This window comes from Saccopteryx leptura, chromosome 12 (genome assembly GCF_036850995.1).
Source record: "Saccopteryx leptura isolate mSacLep1 chromosome 12, mSacLep1_pri_phased_curated, whole genome shotgun sequence".
In the NCBI taxonomy this organism is placed as follows: domain Eukaryota; kingdom Metazoa; phylum Chordata; class Mammalia; order Chiroptera; family Emballonuridae; genus Saccopteryx; species Saccopteryx leptura.
In genome coordinates, this window is record NC_089514.1 from 54,265,644 (window position 1) to 54,288,824 (window position 23,181).

Consider the following 23,181-nt stretch of genomic DNA (forward strand, 5'->3'; position numbering starts at 1 on the left):
CTTACTTTCATACAAGCTTTTTTATTTTTTTAAATTTTCTTACAGAAAAGCAATGGCTCATAAAACTTTTCCAGTTTTCTCAAATTCAATTGAGGAAAATTTAAAAGTAAAATTTATAAAATAGAAAAGCATCTGGGTATCAAGAGACCCAGGCTCTATCCACTGTGGCAATTTGTCTGGCCACACGCTCCGAGAATGCAGTAATGAGGGGTAACCCCAGGAGCCCTGCACTCAGTGGTATTCTACAGGGGGAAGTGAGTCTTATTTTTAATTGTCTAAACATTTTTTTTCCATTGCTTAAGGAAAAGGAAAATAAAGAAGTTATTTGCAAAGAATTCTCCAGGAAAAGTGATGATGTATTAAAAACATGTCCTATATCAAAGCTTTGTCAGTTTCAGCATCTCTTCTCCCAGAACTCTGGATGGAGTCTTACCTTGAATACCTGCAACTCCTCCAGTACGACCTCTTCCATGTTCCACTTCTCCTTTGAAATGCTGACCACTTTTAGGACTGTCCCAATGTCTGAAAAAATACAGTGCCCATGATCCTGCTATTTCTTCTTCAATGTTTTGTTGTAAGCATATTGCTAGCAATCTTCACATGACATCCCAATATTTCTCTAAATGTCTCTCAAAAAATCAGATTAAGTAAAGCATGCATGAAGTAAAGCTTAATGTATATGATTCTCCCTTGCCAAAATATTATAGCATATATCTCATAAAACATATTTACAAAAAAATATTAAAAGTCATGTGCTTGGGCCCTGGTCGGTTGGCTCAGTGGTAGAGCGTCAGCCTGGCATGCAGAAGTCCCGGGTTCGATTCCCGGCCAGGGCACACAGGAGAAGCGCCCATCTGCTTCTCCACCCCTCCCCCTCTCCTTCCTCTCTGTCTCTCTCTTCCCCTCCCTCAGCCAAGGCTCCACTGGAGCAAAGTTTGCCCAGGTGCTGAGGATGGCTCTGTGGCCTCTGCCTCAGGCACTAGAATGGCTCTGATTGCAGCAGAGCGACACCCCAAGATGGGCAGAGCATCGCCCCCTGGTGGGCGTGCCCGGTGGATCCCAGTCGGGTGCATGCGGGAGTCTGTTTGACTGCCTCCCCATTTCCAGCTTCGGAAAAATACCAAAAAAAAAAAAAAAAAAAAAAAAGGTCATGTGCTTGGATTATATTCCTAACAAGAAGAATATATATAGCTCATATATAGCTCACTGGTTGATAACAAAAATGAAATAATATTTTGAAACTTCATTTAAAAAGTTAAATACATTAGAGTAAAAAATCTCAACTTCTTGATCTCTCTTGATGTAACAAATATTTATTCAGTAATATATTCAATTCACAAAAAAAGGAAAGATATATATATTTAAATAATATTAACAAATGAAAGAGAAATCATTAAAGTTATCTACATGAAGGAAACTGTAACTTAACTTATCAAATGTATTTTATATACAGAAACATTATTAGCAAGCTAGAAACCAAAGTTTTAAGATTATTTTAGTTGAATATAATAAAACTATAAAATGGTTAATAATATAAACCAAAATTCAACATTTTTAAAAGATGCTTTAAGTACAAGATCTTATATTGCAGTTACACGAAGTGGCACATGATTACAGAAAGACAATCTAAAGAACATTTTATTAAAAGAAAGGAATCATATTTGCAAATTAACTTATACAAAATAGATGCTCTTAAAGTTCTAAGCACAGTGGTTGGAGTGTATTAACATGGGTGGTAATAATCCTGTTTACACAAGATAGTCTTTAAGTGACTCTGCGATCCTTAAAAAATATTAAATATAGATTTTCCAAATGTCAAAATTGAAAATCTATCTTAGCAGCCTTATAATTTAATCAGCAAAAGTTACATACTACCACCTAGTGGCAGAACGACATTTATGACACTGAAATGTTCAAAAACTAGTTTTGAATGAGCTTTGAGAAGATAGTAGAAATTAAGTGGCAAGCTTATTAGAACTATTGACAACCGAATTATTTCAAGCATTGACTTTTCAGTAGCAGTCTTTGTAGCACTGGGAACATAACTTCTTTTCCTTGGCCTTGGAACTGTCATTTGCAACATAATCAGATTTGACTCCTTTCTTGAAAGTTCTTGAATCTTTTACACACATGCTTTCTAATAAACCTAACTTCTATAGAACAAACATATTTTTTAGGATAAAATTATTCTAACATTGTCTGTACTTCTCAAAATTTAGTTCTATAAAAATGTTCATTTCTTGAAAACTGGTATCTTTCATTATGCAATGCTTGAACCATTAAATTACATACTAAGATGCAATGTATCTATGTTAATGATACATGTTTTATTCTTAGATAATACTTTTCTTATTTTTGAGATATGCTAAATAATAGGTCTCTTTCTAGAAAAAAATATTTTTTCATTGTTTTGTAATCACTGAGTTGTCAGACAAAAACAAACAAAAACAACCCCAACAGGCCCCAATAATGAAAGTGCTATTTAATCTACAAAATTCAAGGATAAGAAATAAAATCCCCAAGAAGAGGAAGTTTCTACTTAAAAAGCTTTACAAAGTAATGTGTAACTATTTTTAAAAACCATCTTAAGTCACTGATTTTCAAAACTGGGTTAAAGGATCCTTTGGGGTCTGGCTTATCAAATATGTCTGTAGGGAAAGGGAAATGTGAAGTTTGAAAATAAAGAAACATTGCTTTGTCCAACTTGTTTAATTTTGGTCTATAGTCATTCAACAAATATGTAATGAGCATCTAATCTATAGGAGGTGCACTGCAGTCACAATACACAAATAGATTTTGAAATCTCAAATAAATACCAAAGAAGACAAGAAGATATTTATGATGGTCAATTCAACACTCACGTTATGCCATTTTAAGAAATACTAACTAACAAATGACTACCTGGAAAGAAATGCATCTATCCTGGTCTGAAGAATTCCTCAGCAAGGTAACCTCCAAAATCTCTGTGCATGTAAATCCTAAAACAAGAGCTAATGAGGAAAAGAGGCCAATAATGGGTGTGGCGAAGAGTAAGGCATAATCTTCCAATAGGAAAGACTGAGACATCTGAACACAACAAAAAAATTCCGACTAGATGTTAGCTAGTAATTACTCATTTTGCTTTTGACCAATAAATATCTTAGAAGTTTTTGTTTTCTCTGTGTAATAATTAAAAACGCCTTGGAAGGAAAGTATACTCTTGTTCTAGCGTACCTGTTCCAAGAAACATTACATCATACTGGCCATCTTCTGCGACGACGTGATCCACCACAATCTGCGTCATTCTATAATCCACATTGATTCGCTTGAATGTCGGCCCTCCCGCAACTGGATATACTGACTTATACATCACAGGGTGTCGCTTGATGAAACTGATGACATCATCTGGAAAATCTCGGGTGGATTTGATCAGTGGATCATAGGTTTTGCTTGGACACTGAAAAGAAATGAGGGAAATAATATTCATGCATCACATAAATTTCTACTTTATTCTAATAAAAATTTCTACTTTCTTCTTCCAATAATCATTGCTAATATAAAAGGAAAGGTGAGCTGACTAATAAATGCAATTTTTTAAATGCAGTTTAACTCAGACATACCTACATCCAATCTTCTCTCTCAAAAATATTATATATTCTATTTGCCCATATTTTCTGAAGTTTCCATAACTAACTTTGTTCCTATGAAGATTTTTATTTCTTATAAAAATAATGAAATTCAAGTTGAAATAATTATGAAGTAATCTGTAAACATGGGAATATGAGAAACCATTACTTTCAATTTCTTTCAATTAATTTAAGATTTCATTTTTAAATTAAAACCATAATTATAACTGGTGTGAAAATTATACGGCAAACAACTTAAAAGGTCTTCCCCTAGGATCTGTGGAACTTTCTTCTGTCTAAAATTGTCTGTGAGCCTTTTAGGGTCCACCAATTCAATAGTTAGCATACTCTGCCCCCTGGTGGAAATGTTAAAAATTCATATTAGTACAAATTAAATGATTTGATGTCTTTATCCAAAGAACATGAGTATTGTAGATAATTATAATCACTTTTTTAGTATATATCTCCACTCCTATATTCTAAGTCTATTTTATGATTTCAGTATATTGTAATTTAGTAGTTCACATTTGAATTCTTAATGCACTGATTCTTTTGAAATGAAAAACTTTGGCTATATGATGCAGGCATAGGGAAGAAAATAAGTTACATTGAGGAAAGCTTTAAGAATATGCTGCTTTCTTCATATTTTAAATTTTTGACAAGTTGGAAATAATTTCCACTGAAGTGAACAATTTAGATTAGGCATTAATTAGAATGCTGTCAAATTTCCAAAACATATCATACTTCTTACTCAAAACAGTCAATAGGGTCATTCTCAGTGATCTAAAGATGCTAAGATATCTTTAAAGTCACAAATATGACCCTGATCCAATTTTGTACCAGTAATTCACTATATTTAAATATATATTTATAAAAGTTGTACAAAACATCTATTAATATAACAAAACATCCCTATTAATATGTTTGTGATTTTAAAATTTTTTAAAATTTATTTTTAATTGCATTTATTGGGTTGACATTGGTTTGCAAAACCACAGTTTCAAGTGTACAAGTCAATTAAACATCATCTGCATATTACAATAATTTTTTAATTAATTTGAAAATATCTTTATCTTTCACAAAAATCTTGTTTATCTGGTCTTAATAAACTGATCTTTTCTTGATATGTATTGATTTTTTCAAGGTCTGCACCAACGAGGTTAGAAATATCTTAGAATACTAGTAATTTGGTAATGACTTAGGATATTCTTAACTGGATGTTGGTCTAAAGATCTAAGTCTGTGTCTGGCTTCTAGCACTTAGCCTTCAGCCAAGTGGAATCTTTCAACTCTATAAAGGAAGGAACCCCATATTAAACAGATTAAGCTGCAACTCAAAATGGATATGGAGCTCAAATAATTCAAAGCTCCTGCCCAATTAGAGGCTGCATGTTTGAAGCTCAGTTAAAGGCAATTTAGAGTGGGCTTATAGCTTATAATGCTTGTGGCACAATCTGGTTGGTCTATCATTAAAATCAAAGCAAAAGCAAGATTTTGCCTGCATTATATTTTCGAAACAGGCCTTCAACTTAATAAGAAAAAAAAAATCTCTTTGGACTTTGCAGCTGTACTTACACAGTAGCCAAAATTTCCAAAGAAATAATATGATGACATTGAAGCCACAGTTTTTGGAATTACATTTTCAAATCCTTCGTGATTTTAATGTGGGAAAATACAGATGAATGAAGATATGGGCATTTAGCAAAGAAACAAATAGGACAATTTTCCTCATTGCTCACTATGAACAAAAAGGATTTAAGTGTCATAAAATCTAAGAAAGAAAGAAAAGAAGGAAAACCTGGTTTCTATTGACCATTATAAAATGATCTTTGAAAATGTGTTTTTTTGTGGCAGCTTTTCCTCCTGGCACGCTGCCAGTGTTTGCATAAGATCTTTTTCCTCCAGGTTGTGACGCGTGATCTCTTGGGTCCACGTCCTCACTGTGCTTTCACAAATGAAAGTGATTTGGGAGAGTTTCTCCCTGGGGTTTAAGACAGTACAGTTTGAACCAAGTATTGTTATTGTAGTACATTAAAAACCAGAGGAATTTTTCCTTTGATATCATATAGCTGCACAGCATACAGATCTAAAAATAACTTGAGATGCCAAGCAAGAGATGCAGGTAAGAGTCAAACAGGAAAAAAAAAAATTCTGCAAAGGAAAAAAGAGAAAATGCAGGAAAATGCTACATCTAAAACAAATGAGCATATTCCACTATATTCCTTTAGAAAGCCCTATAAAATTTTCCAACTGCTGTTTTACACCCCAGGTATTAAAAACCTAGCAGATTTTTCTCTATTTATATATTTTTTTAATTTCTATGAATTAACACGCTCCATCTGAATACACTGTAGAGGTCCATTTAATTCTGCCTCCAGTTTTCTAACATTTGCCTGACTTCCACTAATTTCACTTCTATGATAAGCTCCAAGGAGCTTATCTGTGTCTCCACTTACTGGTCTGCAAACAAGATAGATGAAAATTTGAAAGGGGAAAAAAAAGAGTAATTTACAGAAGTTTAAAATGTCATTATCTTGCTGGAAATAATACCGACAAAAGAGTAGAAAAGAGACCTGCCTAGACAAACCCCGAGATGAGAGGGTAAATTCCACAGCAACAAGCCGAGGGTAAGTGCCCATCTCTCCTGGCTGGCGGCCAGAGTGGCTGCGTGTGATCAGATTATGCTTGGCAGACCCAGGTGTTTGCAGAGGGCTTTTAGTCGTGCAGTAGGAAACAATGGATAAGAGGAGGCAGAAAAATAGTTTTTACCCAATGAGAGAATTTGCCCCTTGGCCAGCACCAGGCAGCTGTTAAAAGTTTTCTCCCCCTAATGCTTCAGGCTGTTCTCTGCAGGTTGCAGTTTCCTTTTAAACAAATCAGAGGAATGACTAACTAACCTGAGGAAAGAACTGGCACAAGAAAAAAACTAAACCAGGCTTTCATTTCCAGCAAACTGGGAAAAGTAAACCAAAAAAAAAAGATCTGATTTTTATTTCCAAAGTAAAAAAAAAAATGCAGATTTGATAGGGATCATCCTATCCCCCAGCTTATTCATCTAAGAGTCAGTTTATAACAGCTATGACCAGAGAAAGACCCTATATTTAATATCAAAGATAGCAAGGCCGGGGTACAAATACAGAGGTAAAAACTTCTCTCTTTCTCTCGTAAGGTTCCCTTTCCTTTAGAGGAATTTCTATACCAGAAAAAGAAAACATGGTTGAACAGAGTAAGTAGTCTGGGATTTGGAGAACCTTATTTTAAAAGTGAATGCTGGCTCTACAAAAAAGAAAGTTAAAATCAGTTGTCTCTCATAATTTCTGAGAAACACAACCCAGACACAGCTAAAGGGAAATGGAAGTGATTCTTTGTATATGACCTCTTCCACGTCTTCAGTTTTAGGACTTTGGAGTCAGGAGACTCATGTGGTAGTCCTGCTCCAGATTCTCCATTCTAGAATCAAAATCCTGAGAGGGGAAAATTAAAGATAGTCTTAGTAATCTAGAGAAGAGAAGACAAAGTAATAGTTTGTCACCCAATGAGTGGAAGTTGCAGTGAACAAACATTGAGGAGAAAATAAAACTGAATTTTTATATGATAGGGAGACATCTATGAGCCAGTGATGCATAAAACGAGACTTCCCTACAGTTTCTCATGGATTTTAAATTAATTAGGAAAGCCTTGTTTAAAACAAAATAAAACAAAACAACAAAATGTTAGCCGTATTCCTCAGGTGCATGAATGAGAAGATAGTATACGGCAGTGTTTTTCAACCAGTGTGCCGTGAGACATGGTCAGGTGTGCCGTGGGGAAATTAAACATGGGTCCCCAAACTACGGCCCGCGTGCCGGATATGGCCTGCGGAGGCTATTTATCCGGCCCACCGCCAGCCGCCTCCATCCGAACATAAACATTCCCCTCACAATCCCTCCAGCTATCAGCGACAGGAAGAGTGGAGGCACAGGGAACGCTCACTGACCAATCACCTTCTAGGATTCATCCCGACCACTAGCAATGAACCAATAGTAGGCCGCCTCTCATCCACACCCAGGAAGGTCCCCGCTCGGGCTGCCGCGCACTTGTCATTGTGTGGCCGCAGCAAGTAGTTGAAGCTCCTACTCCTCCCCATGGTCCCGATTTCTAATCCTGGTCAGGACTGGAGGTAAATGTTGCCACCACTAGATGAAGCCTCAGCCTCAGCTGGTTATGTCTATCCTGATGGTGTACATAGATATTTGACCTTTTTCTTTTTAAAAGAGGCCCCCGCAGAGGGTGATATACAATGCATCACAATGTTATCTAACTTTAAAGCTAAAGTTAGCTGATCTTCCTTTGAACAGCTTTTAGTTATCTGTTGCCAAGGAGTTCCCCATTCTGGCCAACAAAGCTATTTTGACATTGCTCCTGTTTTCAACCACATATCTATGTGAGCTGAGCTTCTCAAGCTTGACTGCAATAAAAACTAAAAACAGGGAGAGACTGAGAACTGTTGAGGAAGAGCTTCGTGTGTGTCTTTCTACCATTCCTGCCAGGATATCCCTTTTGTGTTCATCAAAACAGGCCCAGGTTTCACACTAAGTGAGTATAAATACATTTAGAAACTATATTATTAACTATATGTATAATATGTACTGTGTTAGAGTGTCATTTTGTGTCATTTTGGTAGGTGGTGTGCCCCAGGATTCTGTAAATGTAAAAAATGTGCCGCGGCTCAAAAAAGGTTGAAAATCACTGGCATACGGCACTGGGGAGAATTCTTCCGTATCTTCAGGCCCCGCTGGTAAGACTGTCGCAGTCAAACACATTACAAATCAAAAGGAAGTTTAAGATACTATTTTTAAATTACTCATTTTCTTTGGTCAGGCACACCTATGTTTATCTCACACATCTCTTGTCTACAGTATAATAAAGAAAATCCTTATTTAATGGGGCCTGTGAAGTGACAACTCAAATCTAATTTAGGAGATCAACGAAGACTTAAAATTCTGAGAATCATTAGCTCTCTAAGTGTGTCATCATGCAAAACCCAATATTTTAGGTGAGTCAGGAAGACAAAACAGGTTATCCAAAAAATTTTGGAACTTCTAGGTTCCATAGTCCTCTCAAACTCCTGCTGTTTCCCAACATTCTAACTTTAGTAACATTCTAACTTTCCCAGGGGAAGTTAGAATATCTCAGCAATCAGCCTGACCATGGTGCAGTGGATAGAGCATCAGCCTATCCATGCAAAGGGTCCAGGTTCAAAACTCCGGGGCACTGGCTTGAGCATGGGATCATAGATATGACCCTATGGTTGCTGGCTTGAGCCCAAAGGTTGCTAGCATGAGCAAGGGGTCACTGGTTCAGCTAGAGCCTCCTGGTCAAGGCACATACATATGAGAAAGCAATCAATGAACAACTAAGGTGCCGCAATGAAGAATTGCTGCTTCTCATCTCTCTCCCTTCCTGTCTGTCTGAGCGTATTTGTCCCTCTCTCTGTCTCCTATGTCTCAGCAATCATTTTAGTTCTAGGTAAGCACCATTACAGGTATCTCATCTGACTGAGTTATTGACATTAGGTATCATTATTCTATGATTCAACCCCCTACAGGATTTGCTTTGTTGAAACAAAATAATAAACCAGCTCAGTTAAGGAAGTGATGATTTGACAGGTTAAGTAAAAAATGCCTTTCTAGAACACATGGATATGCCAGGGCCCAGCGCTGGTCCATAGTAACATATTTGGTATGATGAATATTCTAGTAGGCCTGGAATCAAAAGAACTTTTTGATATTTCAATGTCTTTTACAGTGTGAGAAAGTCTTAATAATTGGTGGGAAATAAATTAGGATTATTACACCTATCTACTTCATCCTGAGTTAGAGAGACTTTATCTCACAGCAGAGGGACAATAAGGGCCCTAATGTTAAGGAAGGCATGTTTTTTTCCTTTGGTTTTCTCTAAAGAAAAATTTCATGTGAGGAGTTGTATATGGTGGGGCTTCTAGTTTAGTGAGAATTTAATATGTATACAAAGGAAGATATTTTATTATTTCATATTAGGTGGTAGCTGAAAAAAATCATCTAAGATTGTGTTTTTGAAATGGGCCACGTAAATTAAATAGCTAATTGATTAATATATAAATATGAATTCTGAAAAAGTATTTTTAATTTTTTTAAAATATATACATTTCTAAAATAGATTTGGAAAGTGGAAATGTTTATACAGGGTCTATTTGAGATTTATAATTCTTACTCACGTTTTTATAGGACATTTTTTTTTCTTTTCTTACTAAAAAGACTATGTTTTCTGGATTTAAGCTATTAGTGGGGATTACAATTTATCATTCACCAAAGTACATAAATGAAATCAATTAAATCAAGTTAAAAATTAAAAGATAGTATTTATAACTATCACATTTTGCTCCCTATCAGAAAATGGAACCTTAGTTTGAAAATTCATGTGTAAGTTTTGACTTTTTAAAAATAAAAATAAAAGTTTAACAGTAAAAGCAGAAACTATTTGGGGGAAATGGAATTTGTTATTTTTACATAATTAGAGGTTTATAAATTGTAAAAAACTGGCAAAATGATTCAAAAGTAGTAAAACATACATTTCTTAACTATTTGAACTCACAAACAGGTACTTTCTACATTTTGGTTATTGTGAATAGTGCGGCAAGGAACAAGAGAGTGCTTATCTCTTCAAAATCCTGACTTAAATTTTTTTGAATAAATACCCAGAAGTAGATTTCTGGATGATACAGTTTTAGTCCTAATTTTTAAAAGAATCTTTATACTGAATGTGGAAACAACTTAAATGTTCACTGATGTATGGCTGGATTAAAAAATGTGGTATATGTATACAATAGAATGTTATTCAGCTTTAAGAAGGAAGAAAATCCTGCAATATGTGACAGCAGAAGTGAAACTGGGACACTGTGAGTGTGACCAGTCAGTCGCGAAGGACAAATAAATATTGCATGATCCCACCTATAGGAGTCATGGAGCAAAGACAAGAAATGTGATTCTTTTCCTCCAGGATCTGGGGAGTGTATAAACTGGAGAGTAATTAATCAATAGGTATAAAACTTCAGTTACACAAGATGAGTAAGTTCTAGAGATCTACTGTACAGCATGATGCCTATAGATAACAATACTGCATTGTGAACTTAAAAATCTGTTAAGATAGATCTCATGTGAAATGTTCTCTTCACACACACACACACACAAAATTTAAGTACTTTCTTTTCACTTTTTTGATAAGACACTGGTTTAAGAACTGAAATTCACTTTTAGTAGACGTTAATATTTGAATTCATGCATAAATTAAATAATTTTTATTAAAACAGAGGAAAACTACAAAGTAAATCTTTATAATAAATCAAATGTGAAAAAAGAAATCTGCCTTTAACAATATTTCCCAGATTATCAGATTTTTAGCATCCTGTTCTTTTTGGCCTGATCTCAGTTTGTTGTCCATATCTAACCTGCATCATCCACCGTATGGCACATTAGTCCAATTTCATTTCACTTGGAGCTTTTTATTTCCAAGACCTGCAGTTCATGAATGGTTTTCCAGAGTCCATCTGAACAAAATAAAGTTTGCTCAGACATGCTAGTTGAACACCAGAGGGCAGAAGAATCCTTTGAAGTGAAGGAATTCTATCAAAGTCTCCCGTGCATCCTTGAGTTTTCAGGCTTATTAATGAACATTGTAGAGTAGTGATATCATTGTAGGGCTAAGAGTGTAGGTTTGACTTGTCACAGGAACTACATAATTATTTCAAGACTATTAAAGAAGGCATGGCACAATGAAAGTGGCACACTGAGTGATAATGTCAACAGAAGGCATTCCTGGGAGAACAAGCTAGAACTCAACTTTAACAACAATATGTATGCAGAAAAAGTAAATCAAAGGTGGCTTGTAATAATCTATTTAAATTTTCTAACTTGAGTAGAAAGTGGCTTTCAGTAAAGATTCTGATTTTTCATAGAAAGCAAATTATTCAGCAATGTTTTTGTCTGACATGTTCCCCCAAATTACAATGAAAGGAGAAGTGACAAGTGCAATAAAGCTTCAATACTTCATTATTATTTGTGCAGAGGACAGACCAATTCCTGGGGAAACAGTGTAAGGTTTTGATTGGTTGTTTGCTTTTATCACTTTGTAGGTAGAATGGCATGGAGGTTATCAGCCTTTGCTTTGTATTCATGTAGATCTAAGTTTAATTAGTCTTATCACTTCATAAACTATGAGACCATGAACATGAGTTTACTCTCATTGGACTTCTTGTCTTATCACTTCATAAACTATGAGACTATGAACATGAGTTTACTCTCATTGGACTTCTTATCCATAAAATATCTACATTATTATGTGGTTGTAAAGATGTGTTGAGGTAATATGTAAGTCCTTATCGCTATGTCTGGCATGTTAAATAATGATTTTTGACTAAGATTTCTGAACTGGAGGTTTGTAGAAAATAAAACGATTCATGGTTTCACTTAAAAATTACTGAAATTAGGCTGCTTAAAAACATATGAGAGAGAATGTAGAAGATTATGTAGGAATAAATGGTTAATTTTAGCTAGGACAGGCAGTGACATATCTATCAAGTGAATTTAGGGAATAGGTGAATATTAGAGAATATAAAAGACTGGTAAGAAAACTTCAATATTCCTCTTCATTCTGCTGTTTGGAAATTAATATGAGTCAACTTATCTGGGCATCAGTTTCCTCCTCTGTAAACTGAGGGTGAATAATGTGGTCTGTATCATCCATTCCAGTTCTTAAATTCTCAAAATTTTATAAGTGTAGTTACTTGACACACTGAGAAATATAATTTCAATGATTTTATAAATACAATGTTATTTAAAATGGTAAGATTAGTTTATAAAAAGCATATTTGTGTAACAAATTTTTACATCAAGTATATGATGTTCCTAACTTCAGCACCAACCCTCCAAATATAGAATATTGTGTGAAAAATCCTACAATAAAGTTGTATGCAAATAAAATAAATATTTTAGAAAATAACAATGGTGGCCCTGGCCAGTTGGCTCAGTGGTAGAGTATCGGCCTGGCATGTGGATGTCACGGGTTCAATTCCCAGTCAGGGCACACAGAGAAGCGACCAGCTCCTTTTCCAGCCCTCTCCTTTCTCTCTCTCTCTCTCCCCCCACACACACAGCCATGACTTGATTGGTTCGAGTGACTTGGCCTCAGGCGCAGAGGGTGGCTAAATGACTTTTACTTGAGGCACTAAGAAATGGCTCCAGTTGTAACGGAGCAATGCCCCAGATGGGCAGAACATCACCCCCTAATAGGCTTTCTTGGTGAATCCCAGTCAGGGCACATATGAGAGTCTGTCTCTCTGCCTCCCTTCCTCTCACTAAAGTTAAAAATAATTTTCTTAAAAAGGAAATAACAATGCCTACATATTTATGATTTTAGACATTTTCATATTTGGTCACAATGATATCAAAGAGAATATATATAAAAATAACTGGTTACCTAGAAATAATTGATATCCTTTGGCTACTATTGCTCTCTAGATATGCCCATAAAGCTTTCAGGAGAAGGGGGTCTTCACTATCAATTAGACAAGATTAGATAATAAAATATATTTTAAAAGCCCTGGCCGGTTGGCTCAGTGGTAGAGCGTCGGCCTGGCGTGCAGAAGTCCCGGGTTCGATTCCCGGCCAGGGCACACAGGAGAAGCACCCACCTGCTTCTCCACCCCTCCCCCTCTCCTTCCTCTCTGTCTCTCTCTTCCCCTCCCGCAGCCGAGGCTCCATTGGAGCAAAGATAGCCCAGGTGCTGGGGATGGCTCCTTGGCCTCTGCCCCAGGCGCTAGAGTGGCTCTGGTCGCAGCAGAGCGACGCCCCGGAGGAGCAGAGCATCGCCCCCTGGTGGGCGTGCCGGGTGGATCCCGGTTGGGCGCATGCGGGAGTCTGTCTGACTGTCTCTCCCCGTTTCTAGCTCCAGAAAAATACAAAAATAAAAAATAAAATATATATATATTTAAAAATACCTCAGTATTTTGGTTTATTTAAAAAATTCTTTAAACTGCCTTTTATATATATATATATATATATATATATATGTGTGTATATATATGTATGTGTGTATATATATATATATACACACATAGTTACTTGCCATCTGAAACCAGCATTAACATAATCTGAATTTAGTACAGAACAAGAAAAAACCCGTCTCCTTTCAACCAAAACTATAAAGCAAATAAAATCTAAGTTCTATAAAAAAGGATCTACTGGACCTATCAAGCACAGCTCTGCTGTTCTCCTAAGGGAGACTTTGTATCTGTCTCCTCAACCAACAGTGGCCTGAGGCGGGCTATGGATAAAATGTTATTTATAAGGCATATTCCTCCAAGCTCTGCTTCAGATGTAAATATATTTACATATTTTTAAAGGGCATAGAAATTCAATGTGAAATATTGATGTTTAGAAAGGAATAACTGTTAAATGGCACCTCCTTAAGCCTGATAATATTTTTCACTTTTTTTAAATTGTTAAAAAAAATAAAAAGTACCTGCATTTCTTTGGCAGTGTGAATACCACATATTCTCTAGATAATTTTGACTCTTCAAAAAACTATCTACAGTGTGAACAATTTATATTTTGAGTTCTCAGCAGCCCAGACTGGCCTGATCACCACGACGTGGCGCTTCTTTTCTTGTTGACGGGAAGCCCTCTTCACTTGCGTGCACGTTCTGATACGGTAGCGTCACACGTTCACAGTTCAGGAAAGTGTCCGAGTCCGAATGAGGCAGTGACATGACATGTGAATAGTCTTTAAGCTTCACGTGGCATTCACAACGCTTTCAGGCAGGTGCAGGGACATGGGGACAAACCACCTCCACAGCACCTCTGAGCTACACTGGAACTGGAACCCAGTGTAACCTGAATGATCATTTTGATAATTAATTTCAATTTCTTAGTATCATAAGAATCAACTGCTGTTTACAGATATGCAAATACTTTTCCATAATTAATGTGAATGGTTTTAGTGCCAAATTCTTTTTTTTTTTTTTTTTTCCTGTATTTTTCTGAAGCTGGAAACGGGGAGAGACAGACAGACTCTCGCATGCGCCCGACCGGGATCCACCCGGCACGCCCACCAGGGGGCGACCTCTGCCCACCAGGGGGCAATGCTCTGCCCCTCCGGGGCATCGCCCCATTGGGACCAGAGCCACTCCAGCGCCTGGGGCAGAGGCCGAGGAGCCATCCCCAGCGCCCAAGCCATCCCCAGCACCCGGGCCATCTTTGCTCCAGTAGAGCCTCGCTGCCGGAGGGGAAGAGAGAGACAGAGAGGAAGGAGAGGGGGAGGGGTGGAGAAACAGATGGGCGCTTCTCCTGTGTGCCCTGGCCAGGAATCAAACCCGGGACTTCTGCACGCCAGGCCGACGCTCTACCACTGAGCCAACCGGCCAGGGCCTAGTGACAAATTCTTGCTCCTGTAATATTCAGATAATTAAAAATGCTCTTTAAATGGCCTGAATGGTCACAGTCTTTATTATTTAAAACAAACTCATGACCTGATCAGGCGATGGCACAGTAGATAGAGCCTCAGCTTTGGAGTCTGAGGACCCAGGTTCAAAACTCCGAGGTCACCAGCTTGAGTACCGGCTCATCTGGCTTGAGTGTGGGATCACCAGCTTGAGCACAGGGTCACCAGCTTGAGTATGGGATCACAAACATGACCCCATGGTCACTAGCTTGAGCAACAGGTCACTGGCTTAGTTGGAGCCCCCGGTCAAGGAACCTATGAGAAGTAATCAATGAACAACTAAAGTGACACAACTATGTGTTGATGCTTCTCATCCCTCTCCCTTCCTGTCTTCCCTTATCTGTCCCTCTTTCTCTTTCTCTCTCTCTCTCTCACTATAAAATAAAATAATAAAACAATTAAAACAAATTCATGACGAAACAGTTCAGAATGTGACAGTCTATGATAATTAACCCTAGAATCCTAACACGATAAAATTTCCCCAGCTAGAATTCCCTCTGAATTTTAATACTTCTCCTTATCCCCCAAATATATATAATGTATTCATTATATATGAGTTATGTGTGTGTATGTGTGTGTAATGTATATTTGGTAAAAGATCTTCTATGGAAAGGGAAAATAAATGTAACATCAAAAATTTTAATATAGTATCTTAGTACACGCGCTAAGGGTTTGGACTGAGCCTTCTAAGTGTCTGGGTTGATAGCTCAGCTGCACCACTCACTAGCTTTGTGACTCTGGGCAAGTTACTGCACCTGTTTGTGCCTGAGACTCCTCACCTGTAAAACAGCATTAATAATAATAGCACTTCATATTTATTTTGAAAATTAAGTTAAGGTTTGTAAAACCTTTAGAAGAGTATCCACACCCTAAGTTACTGTTAAATATAAAAATAAAATGATCAAGTAATCTTTGGTGTACAACAAAAATAAAGGGAATCATGAATACCATAATATTATTTGCAAAAAAATTATTTCCGCAGAAGTTGTGATGACCTTATGATCAGTCTAGACACATCCCTGAGACATATTTATACTGAGGAATTATGAAGAGGAAATAGATATGGTTGTAAAATGTGTTTTTCAAATTTAATTAGGTTATATAACAGGATGAGTAAAAGAGAATTCAGAAAGCCTGGCTACCAGCTGTTCTGCCCTTTAAGAATGAACAGGCACAATTCAATAGAATTAGACGGGTTAAGTCAACTTTTTTCAGAGATTCCGGTGATTATTTTAGACCTCTTGATTGAAATACAATAAATCCTAAATTTTAAAAAAAGATTTTTTCTTTATATCGGTTCAATATAATATTTAATATTCAATATATATTGAATAGAACAATATAATAATGGTTCAATCCTAAAATATTTAAATAAATTGTTTTAATTACATCAACAGAACAAACAAAAGCCTTAATTTATAATGCACATACTGATTTTAAACTGCAGAGTTTTTTTTTAAACAGATGCATAAACATAAACTGTAAAGCACATTTTTTTTGGTAGTTTTTCGAAGTGAGAATGTGAGGGAGGGGAGGAAGACAGACAGACTCCTGCATGTGCCTGACGGGGATCCACCTGGCATGCCCTCCCATGCTCTGCCCATCTGGGGCATTGCTCCTCTGCAATCAGAACCACTCTAGCACCTGAGTTGGAGGTCATGGAGCCATCCTCAGCACCTGGGCCAATTTTTGCTCCACTGGAGCCTGGGCTGTGGGAGGGGAAGAGAGAGACAGAGAGAAAGGAGAGGAGGAAGGGTGGAGAAGCAGATGGTTGCTTCTCCTGTGTGCCCTGGCCGGGAATCAAACCTGGGACTTCCACACGCTGGGCCAATGCTTTACTACTGAGTCAATTGGCCAGGGCTTAAAACACATTTCTTGTTTCATTTGTGTTTAAACATGATTTATATTATCTGATGAAATTTTGGACCCAGGTATCTCTAGGTCTCTTTGCCATCTAAAATATGCATAATTTCCCTGGGTACAACATAATAAAAACAAGATAAATGCATAATAAGAAAGGAGATCATTTAAATATGTCTTTATAATTGATGTAGTCTTTTAAAAATACAAGTGGGGACTCGGACTATATATATTGCTGTATTTGGGGAATAAATACTATGTGGCATTTCCATCTAATTTAGAATATTTGTCATTCTAGATACTAAATCTAAGATGTGTATACTTATTGAAGGATTGTGTAGACTTATTGAAGATAAGCACTACAGTCTCATCATAGTCTGCACTTTAAGATAGAGTTCATTGTTTCCTGTATTCCTCAAAATTCTTACTCAAAAGAAAAATAATAAATGCCAGTAAAGGATGAAAATGCTAAAACACTACTATAAATAACAGTTATTTTAAAAATTCACAGTGCTTGTTGCTGTGGTGAAGAACATAGTTTATTACAATAAATTTAGATAAGAGAAACTGGGCATAAGAAAGATTATTAAATTGGATACATACAGTGCCAGGTCGGGGATAAGGAATCCTTCCATCATACTGCACCCAGCGATGGTCTGCACTTTCCTTGTGAGCATACGGGCCATTAAAAACCGCTCTGATGTCAGCCATGCTATACACACAAACAGCAGAGCCTTTGAAGATGGAGCTGAAAGAAAGAACATGATTCAATCCTTTGCTGGTTCATTCACTGGACACTTACTGAGCACAAGTAAGTGTAGGACAGGTGCTACAGATAAAATATAGGCATGTGGTCGAGGAGCTTCTAGCTCCCTGAATAAAGTGTATTAACAATTTCATTACAAGCAATTACAGTAAGCTAAGCAGCAACAAACTGGGCTGTTCTGTAAGTGTTCAGGAAGTAAGTGGCATCTAAATTGACATTTGATGGATAGATAAGAATTTCCTAGAAAAACCAGAGGATAGAAAGAAACATGTAGAAAAAAGTATTATATTTATCTACATGCTCTTGAATTTTATTTGATTATTATACCATAATGCCTTTTAAGGAACTTACAAAATAAAAAAGTACATTACCTACTTTTTTTTAATGGAAAAATTTAGACAAGTAATTAATAATTATGTGTCTTTTCTTTAAGTAAGTGACTGTCCATAAATTCTGGCTATTAATGTCCTTATATAATTTTTATGAATTTAGCCTGACCAGGCGGTAGCACAGGGACTCAAGTTCAAGACCCCAGGGACTCCAGCTTGAGCCCCAGCTCATCTGGTTTGAGCAAGGCTCACCAGCTTGAGCCCAAGGTTGCTGGCTTGAGCAAGGGGTCACTCGGTCTGCTGTAGCCCCCTGGTCAAGGCACATATGAGAAAGCAATCAATGAACAACTAAGGTGCCACAACAAAGAATTGATGCTTCTCATCTCTCTCCCTTCCTGTCTGTCTGTCCCTATCAGTCCCTCTCCCTGTCTCTCTGTTTCTGTCACACACACAAAAAAATTATTAATTTAAATCTGTTGAAACACTCTTTTTTTGCTCCTTCTTGAATTTGAATTTACATATGTATTTATCTCATGCTAAAAATTAATCATAATTACATAGGATTGCAGCACATATAATTAAGAGGCAGAAAAGCTCTATGGGAATCCAACAACATTTTTCTAACTAATGATTAAAACTTACACGGCCATGGTATGTTCCGTTTTTGTTTTATTTCTTGAAATTAAAATACATTTTTTCTGAATCTAAAATTTCAGTGATTCCTGTTCTTAAAAACAAGATCACTCTTGCCCTGGCCGGTTGGCTCAGTGGTAGAGGATTGGCATGTGGACGTCCTGGGTTCAATTCCAGGAGAGGGCACACAGGAGAAGCACCCATCTGCTTCTCCACCCTTTCTCTTTTCTTTTTTCTTTATCTCTCTCTTCCCTTCCTGCAGCCAAGGGTCCATTGGAGCAAAGTTGGCCTGGGTGCTGAAGACGGCTCCATGGCCTCTGCCTCAGGTGCTAGAATGGCTCTGATTGCAATGGAGCAATGCTCCAGAGGGGCTGAACATTGCCCCCTGGTGGGCATTCCGGGTGGATCCCGGTCAGGCGCATGCGGGAGTCTGTCTGTCTCCTCCCTCACTCCTGTTTCTCACTTTGGAAAAATACAAAAAAAACCTCAAGATCACTCTTAATGACCTAAGAGACACATCATCTCAATGCTAAACAAATGAGCTAAGAGTTCTCTTAGCAGGAGTAACTCACTCATTAATATTCTTAGAATGACATTAATGGGGAACATTGACAGTAAACAGCCATCTGGAAGAAAACTAGCTGATAGGAAGGGTGGGGATGTTCCCATAAAATCACATGATCTGCCTATGATATTTTAAAGGGATGATGCACCATGCTTACTGACATTGCTGTTATTGTAGATTAATTACATCTTCTCATTGAACAAAGGCTGTGACGTGCATTCCAACATTACCTCAGTCTTCAGGGCAACATTAAAAATAAGATGACGAAGTACACCAAGAACAAAGAGTTGACCTGTAACTTCACACTCTGGGTGGGCAGAAATTTGGTAGGAGAAAAAGAGAACTATATATCTTGGGGCGACATCTCCCTGGCACATATCTATACTTTGTGTGTGAAGCACATGGTGACTTCAAAGTCAGTTCTGTGAATGGACAGATGCCAAGAGAGTAGGGCTGAGATACTTAACTTGAGTAACTACAGGCACTTGCTCTTCCTGCACCTTGTAGTTCAGATATAAATTAGCGGGAAAAGGGAGCCAAAAATAGCAGCTTCTTAGGGTATCTTCTTTATTTTCACTTTTCAAGTGTTCTATCTTAAAATGAATCAACTAGTATTTTGTTTTCTGATATATTCTGAGCCAATAGTACATTTGAGTTTCTATGTAAAGTATAATGTATATATAATGAGGGTAATGCCACAGGAATAAAATTATAATCTGCCTACAAAAATAGTTTAATACTTTAATCAAAAGGAGGCAGTAGGACCATTTCTCTAATATCAATAGCAATGCTGCCAATTTCTCCAGTGCTAATATAAATATACATTGGTAAATATTGATAGCAGAGCTGTGGAAAAAGTGCAAAGTATTTTATAGAGTGTACAGTCAGCTATAATATGTAACAGAAATAAAGATGCACTTTGAATATAGTCCAATGTAAGTTACTAAGTTAAATAAAATTAATATTAAATAAAATTAAGTAAGGTCCATATATTCTTCAATAAAGTTTCATAAATTCAAGGAAAACTTTTAAGGAAGCCAGAGATTCAATGACAGGTATTGGACAGTATTATCCATAATGAAGAAAAGAATACAGTGACAAAAATTAGGAAAATACCTTCAGTTCTAGTTCTATTTTTACTATTAATCAGCTCCTCTTTTTATAGAAGTATACAAACTTCCTCTATGTTAGTAGAGTGTGGTGATATGGTGAAAACAGCAGCCAAACACCATCTTTGTTGGATAGTGAGGAAGCACAAATAAGATAGCATGTGATAACATTGTAAAAGTCGAGTGTTCCATCTCCTGATTACAATTTAGCTAAAGACCAAGACATGTATTTCTTTAGTACTAACCTCTGTCATGCAACTTGATCTATTTATTGTGATCAGCATGTGTGTATGCCTTTGTACCCAGTAATTTTAGTCTGAGACTTTAGTTCACAGATATACCTACTCATACAGGGACAGGCTTATGGACAGGGTTAGTCACTCAGGCATTATGCGTACCAGCAAAGGGTTGGAAACAATAGAAAAGTCTATGTACAAGAGACTGTTTAAATAATTGTGGCAAATGATATAGAGGATAATTGGCTGGTGTGAAAAAAACATAGAAACATTTTATAGATTGATATGACAAGATTTCTAGAAAACACTAGGTGGAAAAGAAAAATTAAAGAATGTATATCTTTACGCAAAAGGAAGAGACAAAAGAACATACAACTGAATTTTCTTACTTATATATAACAATTCTCGAGAAGAATTACAAGCATTTTTTTTAACTTACCTGGTTGTGGTAAAGACTCCATATACTACAGGATTTCTTTCATCTCTTGTGGGGAGTAAGTAAATATCTTCTATTAATGGGAAAAAATAATGATTCACCTTTTTTTATTTTTTGAGTTTATATATTTTTTTCTTTAATAATACAGTATTTCTGAGACTCAAAACAGTATATAAAATGAAAATAACAGTAAATTTCATTACATTATTATCTAAGAAATTAAGGATAAAAAACTAGTTTTCTTACTAGCTATATGACTTGAAGTTGGACATTTAACCTTGTGTTAACTTCAATCCCCTAAAAATTGAATGGCTTCCTTGATCATCTCCATGACTATTTCCAATTAAGAGTATGTGATTTGCCTGACCAGGCGGTAGTGCAGTGGATAGAGTGTCGGACTGGGATGCAGAGGACCCAGGTTTGAGACCCCGAGGTCGCCAGCTTGAGCGCGGGCTCATCTGGTTTGAGAAAAAGCCCACCAGCTTGGACTCAAGGTCACTGGCTCCAGCAAGGGGTTACTCACTCTGCTGTAGCCCCCCAGTAAAGGCACATATGAGAAAGCAATCAATGAACAACCAAGGTGTTGCAACGCAAAACTAATGATTGATGTTTCTCATCTCTTCGTTCCTGTCTGTCTGTCCCTGTCTATCCCTCTCTCTGTCTCTGTAAAAGAAAAAAAAAGAATATGTGATTTCACAAAGAATAAAACTTAAAGACATAAGTTATTTTTATCCACCAGTGTAAAAAAGTATTGTCCTCTAATTCTGTCAACTTATTAGTAATTCAATTATCTATTTGATAAAAGTATGAAAACAGCTACATGAGTTAGTTACTTACAGCATTGTTACTAAAGTATGTATACATAATATTTTTAAAAGATTAAGGGGTGAGAATGCTTATATTAAACATTAGAGATCATCCATGAATATTGAATAAATACTTTAATACTGTAAAATACAATACTGACAAAATTATCAATAATACAATCATTTCTACATTGCCAACAAAGTTCAAGAAGATAAAAGCTAATGATGCTAACTTTATATGAAACTGAAAAAGTTCCTTCTAGAATTAGCTTTGAGGGGAGTAAAGAGAGAAATGAAGGAAAGACGCTATCTAACGCTTCTCTGAGTATTATTTTTATTAGCAATTTGGAGGGACAGAGTTCACCAAATCTCCCATGCTCTCCAGCAGGGGCATCCACAGAATAAGGAACCCAAGGTGTTCCCCACATACAGACAGTAGCTCCTTCTAAAAGTGAAAGACTCCATGGAGAGTGGATGGACAGACAGTCCCAGAGCCCGTGTCTTTCTGTCTCTTGCTGTAGTTTTGCTTCCCTCTTAACTCGGAGGGCACTTACACAGAGTAGAATTGCTCCATTGCAGTGCACCTCTGTGTTCCTTATGTGTGCAAATTCAGTAAGAACCACTCCTGCATATTGTACTGGGCTATATAATTGGGTATTTGGGGTCAAAATAAAATAAATTTTGAATTAATTAGACAGATCTTCTCATTTTTTACGAAAAATGAAACATGTGACTTACGAAGCTCATCAAAATGAGTATCTGCCCCATCACTTCCAGGAATTGAGCAAATCAATCTGGCCTTAAGAAAAGTCGTCCATTTGTTTATTAGGCTTCGCTGTCCTCCTACATCATTCTGAAAAGAAGAAGATAAAGATAGAGATTTACTATCATGCCTGGTGTTGATTACAGGTGGTGTCTTAGTAATGGCAGTGTTTACAAAGACAGAGCCTACATCTTCCAGCCTTTCAACTTTCAAATGAGGAGAAAAACAGTTCAGCCACTCAACATTACATGGTTTTCTTATGGGTAAGTGAAAAGTGAATGCCGGGTAAGCAGCATACCCCTACTGATGAGTAGATGCCTGCAAGGCTACAAGTAAATAGGCAGGTTTGGAATCAGCTCCCATCCCTGCCAATTTTTGCTCAGTAACCTACAGAAAGCTATTGACTTCTTTAGGTTTCTGTTTTCTCAGAGATAAAATATGAGTAATGCTTTGAAAGATGGTTATTTTGATGACTAAATGAAACATATGTATGAAGTATTTAGTATACCGAACTTGTATAAATGCTAGCACTGACTTGTATGTAATGCATATGATTTAGG

At 36.7% G+C, this 23,181-nt stretch overlaps 1 protein-coding gene across 3 annotated transcripts in view; it reads right to left on the minus strand.

The window, feature by feature from the left end:
• SEMA3D (semaphorin 3D) overlaps nucleotides 1-23,181 on the minus strand; it is a 244,634-nt gene that overhangs the window by 28,818 nt on the left and 192,635 nt on the right. For all 3 annotated transcript variants that reach the window (XM_066353974.1, XM_066353975.1, XM_066353976.1), the window contains 5 exons: nucleotides 22,597-22,711; nucleotides 21,056-21,125; nucleotides 17,582-17,726; nucleotides 3,214-3,436; nucleotides 434-522 (listed from right to left, as the gene is read on the minus strand). In XM_066353974.1, coding sequence (XP_066210071.1) covers nucleotides 434-522; nucleotides 3,214-3,436; nucleotides 17,582-17,726; nucleotides 21,056-21,125; nucleotides 22,597-22,711 — 642 coding nt within the window. The remainder of the gene's footprint in view (nucleotides 1-433; nucleotides 523-3,213; nucleotides 3,437-17,581; nucleotides 17,727-21,055; nucleotides 21,126-22,596; nucleotides 22,712-23,181) is intronic.